The following is a 3,967-nucleotide window of genomic DNA, read 5'->3' on the forward strand; positions in this document are numbered from 1 at the left end:
AAAATATATTTTTCTTTACAGACCCCCAGCCATCTTGGACTTGTATTTTGCTGAAAAGTTCATTCGCGGCGATCACGATATCTCAGTAACCAATTAATCGATCAATCTGAAATTTTCACTGGTTGTTCCTTATTATATCAGCTACTTTGAGTACAAAAATAATTTTACTGGAATGACCCCACCATTTTTTCGGAAAATTCAATTTGTGATGCGCGTGAAATGTAAGTTGTGCAATAAAGGGTTAAATCACAAATGTGCTGCCTACTTGCACTGCCTGGTGGCAGAATCCTGTAGTATTTGGCGTACCACTTCGTAGGTTTTAATCTACTAAGCAACTTTATCGAACACAACTACCTACTAAAATATCCGAAACTTTATTTAGAGTAGGTTGAACAATTGGTATGCTCACTAGCGCCGCATAGTGACAGGATCCCGAACTATTCGATGAACCGCTTCGTAGGTTTCAATTCTATAAAAAGAGACTATAACTACTAGAGGCCGCATGCCGCTGTTAACACTGATGGTTTATTATCTCGCTCTTACATATGCTAGGCCCATTGATTTGACACATATTGCCCCGGGTAAGCACATGGCAAAGTAGTGGGATACAATATGCTAGAGCGAGACCCCATTTTTCTGTCTTTGTCTACATAGAGACAGTAGCGCTTTCTTCCCTCTAGTAGATATAATCTCTTTTGTTCTATATGATCGAAATCATGAGGTATTTAGAAGAGAAGTGATGAAAATATCTCTGTTGTACAAAATACAACGTGGCAGTACAAAATTCGGCACGAATGCCGGAGGGTTAAATGGTTATTATGGAAACATTTAATACTAAAACAAGATAACTCGTAAGGAGTCTTGGAGCCAGAATTCGGGTACCGATTTATGCCTAGTCTGAAAACAGATCTTAGAACAGAACCATCAGACCCAGAGGGTAAAAGAAATGCATAGGTAGATATAGAAAAACATTGAAATTGGATATTTACACACTTTTTATTTCATTTCCTCATATATACCCTATTAATGGTTATATGGGTGATCACGGTAGTTACCAATAACGATCATATTGATTAGTGGACGATAACGATCTTCCCATTCAATCGTTTTCTACCACAATTATTATTATTGAAAAGATGTATGATCCGAAGCAATTAAATATCGACGTCAGATGCAAATGCGCGTGGATTTGTCGATGAGTGGATAAAAATGGTACATTTTTGTGAACGATACCCTTCGGTTGCAATTGCTTGACTTGTCGCCGGGTTAATGCCACGGTGTGCTCCATTTTATTAAGGACACTTGTTTATTCTGCTTGTTGATATCTATATGAGAGTCACAGGTGTAAGTAAAAGAGTAGATATTGTAAAGGTGCAGTTAAAATTTAGAAATTTTTTCCGTGAAATTTGATAGAAGTCTTATCTTCTCGTCTCATCCGATTTCGACAACACAAGGGTTAACATGCTTGCTGTGCAATCGCCTTTGACTGAGGCTTCTGAATGGGTAGGAACAGTTTGAATTCCGCTGGCAGCTCATCCTCGGAGTAGAGTCGATCGGAAAAGTACACGCGTCGTATCCTACAGTTGGCGTGAATTTGAACTCGTAGCGTCTCAACGTAGTTGGTTCCGTAGGCTCGGCGGGTAAAATCGGACAGATTGAACTGAATCTGATTCCAGCCTTCATCCAGTCGCATGGGCATGGTGCAGATGAATGGCTTGACTCGCGTAGTCGATTGATAGTTGCTGGCCCTGAAACGCCGTCTCACGTTTTTATCGTCTAAAACCTGTGATAATATAGAACAGATAAAAGTAACAATGTAAAGAATGCTGCAAAAAATGACGGGCGTAGTATATGGTTCATGGAGACGTCGAGAGATAAAGGGGTAATGTTGCGTTCAGTTCAAACCGCCAGCAGATAGGGAGGGCGTTATCCCAGCAACGCAAAAATAAGTCAATACTGACTTGACCTATAGGAAACTATGCACTATGGTCGATTGTATAACACTTAAAAGGTAATAATTTATACTTCAAAATGTTTGTAGTCTGTAGGGAACCCATTCAAGGGGTGGCAAATGACCATTTAGATTAAAGCAGCTTCAATATAATTTTCAACCATTTTTAGGAACATTTCAAACTTCATGTTTAATCGCAATACAAATTGTTTATGGTGAATAGGTTTCGTCTATTTAAATATTGAGTAATGATTAATGAGGCACTATATAATTAGTGTGTGGACATTAGAAAACTTGTAGATGTCCTCTCGAGCCGAATGTTACACTACTCCGTATTGTTAAGTTTGTTTGAAAAAATAATCTTTCGATTATGTTTCCACAGTTTCTGTTATAGATAAGTTTACGTTTTGCTAATAAATTACAAAATACCGTTATCCAATTGATGAAGAAGGGTACAATATTTTCTGTAACATACTTAAATGTCAGGTCTTCACGTTATGTCCATCTTTTAGAATTTTTTCCCACTGTCTAACGGAATTGAATTTGCATTATGATGCCACATACGTGATTTGTTATGACAACCCCGGATAGCACATGCCACTGGTTTAGGAATCGCTTATGGTGGGTACTACATGGTACGCGCTGTTGGGGTACATTGCCCTCCTGTTTAAAAATCGATTTTAAACTTTCCGCTGCTTATATGTGTCAAGCTGACTCATTCTAACGCTCTTCTGGGCAATGTTTTCTAAAACAACCTAACATCAAGCAATAACTTACCTGTACTTCGAAGGTGAAATATTTTTTCAGGTTCTTTATTATCATCACTAGAAACGGGAGTTTGATTCCGAGTGTCTTTTTCGGGTCTGCCGGGCAAGTAATGTATGTTGTGCTGACATTGGTTCCAATGATTTCCAACACCAGCGACTGAATGTCCTGATCGGTGATGCGCTTGATGTGTCCGTTGCGTACTTTTTTGTCCCAAATCTGTAGTGGTTTACTGCCGATACTGTAAAGAATCGACAGGAAACCAGACTGGAAAGTGTTTTTGAACATTTTTCGATTTTTTCACTGAAAATTTTGGATTTTTACTGAAAATTTTTAGCTACAAACAGAAACCCTCCACTATTTGCATCGGAAAAAAGTTTTCACGCTTCTGTTGATTTGTTTTCCCAAACAACCGAACGTCAAAATTATGACTTGGGTGAAACTAACCACCAAAAAATCCATCCGCCAAAATGTTTTAGAGGTACTAGTAGCGACATCTAGCGGTAAATAGCTAAACTAAAACAGCGCCACCTGTATTTCAGATATGTAAGCTTGTGAATTAAACCACAAAAATCTAACCACCAATTTTTTTAAAATTCAATTTTAATAAAACTAATAAAGCAATGGCAACTTTTTTTTTATTAAATCCAATGAGAAACTAGTTTAAATATCACAAAATTACAATTTTATTGTCAGCGGCCTACAAAATATATAAAACCATAGATATGTAAACAGAACAGTAGAAATGAAAATACATGTACTGAGATGTCTAGAAGACGGGCCGTAAGAGCATAGCATAAGCCCCCGGGGATCTGAAAAATATGGTGTAGCTGGTTTGCATAAGGTACAATGCTTTCTCTTTGCATGTAGAAATCGTTCATAAGAAGTGACCAAGGAATTTGTCGGCGCAGTAGAAATGAAACAACAAGCGTTTAGATGTTTAGTATAGGTCCCTAGGGATCTGAAAAGTATAATTTAGTCGGGCCCAAAGAGCTCTTTGATACCCTTGGGTGGCATAAGGTAAAATGCTTTTCCCTTTGCATGTAGAAATCCTTCATAAGAAGTGACCAGGGAATCTGTCGGCGCAGTAGAAATGAACTACCAAGTGTTTAGATATTTAGTATAGGTCCCTAGGGATCTGAAAAGTATGGTGTAGTCGGGCCCAAAGAGCTCTTTGATATCCTTGGGTGGCATAAGGTAAAATGCTTTTTCCTTTACATGTAGACATCGTTCATAAAAAGTGACCAGGGA

The 3,967-nt window shown here is 38.1% G+C and overlaps 1 protein-coding gene across 1 annotated transcript; it reads right to left on the reverse strand.

The window, feature by feature from the left end:
- Positions 1 to 977: 977 nt before the first annotated feature.
- Positions 978 to 3,111, reverse strand: LOC131678446 (cilia- and flagella-associated protein 20). Its single transcript, XM_058958610.1, has 2 exons — positions 2,729 to 3,111; positions 978 to 1,783 (listed from the first exon to the last, which is right to left on the reverse strand). Exons 1-2 carry the CDS (start codon positions 3,002 to 3,004, stop codon positions 1,457 to 1,459), a joined length of 603 nt encoding a protein of 200 aa, XP_058814593.1. The 5' UTR covers positions 3,005 to 3,111; the 3' UTR covers positions 978 to 1,456.
- Between the last annotated feature and the right edge of the window lie 856 nt (positions 3,112 to 3,967).

This window comes from Topomyia yanbarensis, chromosome 2, assembly GCF_030247195.1.
Source record: "Topomyia yanbarensis strain Yona2022 chromosome 2, ASM3024719v1, whole genome shotgun sequence".
NCBI classification, from domain to species: Eukaryota; Metazoa; Arthropoda; class Insecta; order Diptera; family Culicidae; genus Topomyia; species Topomyia yanbarensis.

Coding starts and splice junctions, on each gene's coding strand:
- LOC131678446 (XM_058958610.1), bottom strand. CDS start 3,004: ATGTTCAAAAACACTTTCCAGTCTGGTTTCCTGTCGATTCTTTACAGT. Junction 1,784..2,728: donor ATTTCACCTTCGAAGTACAG/GTAAGTTATTGC, acceptor ATATTATCACAG/GTTTTAGACGATAAAAACGT.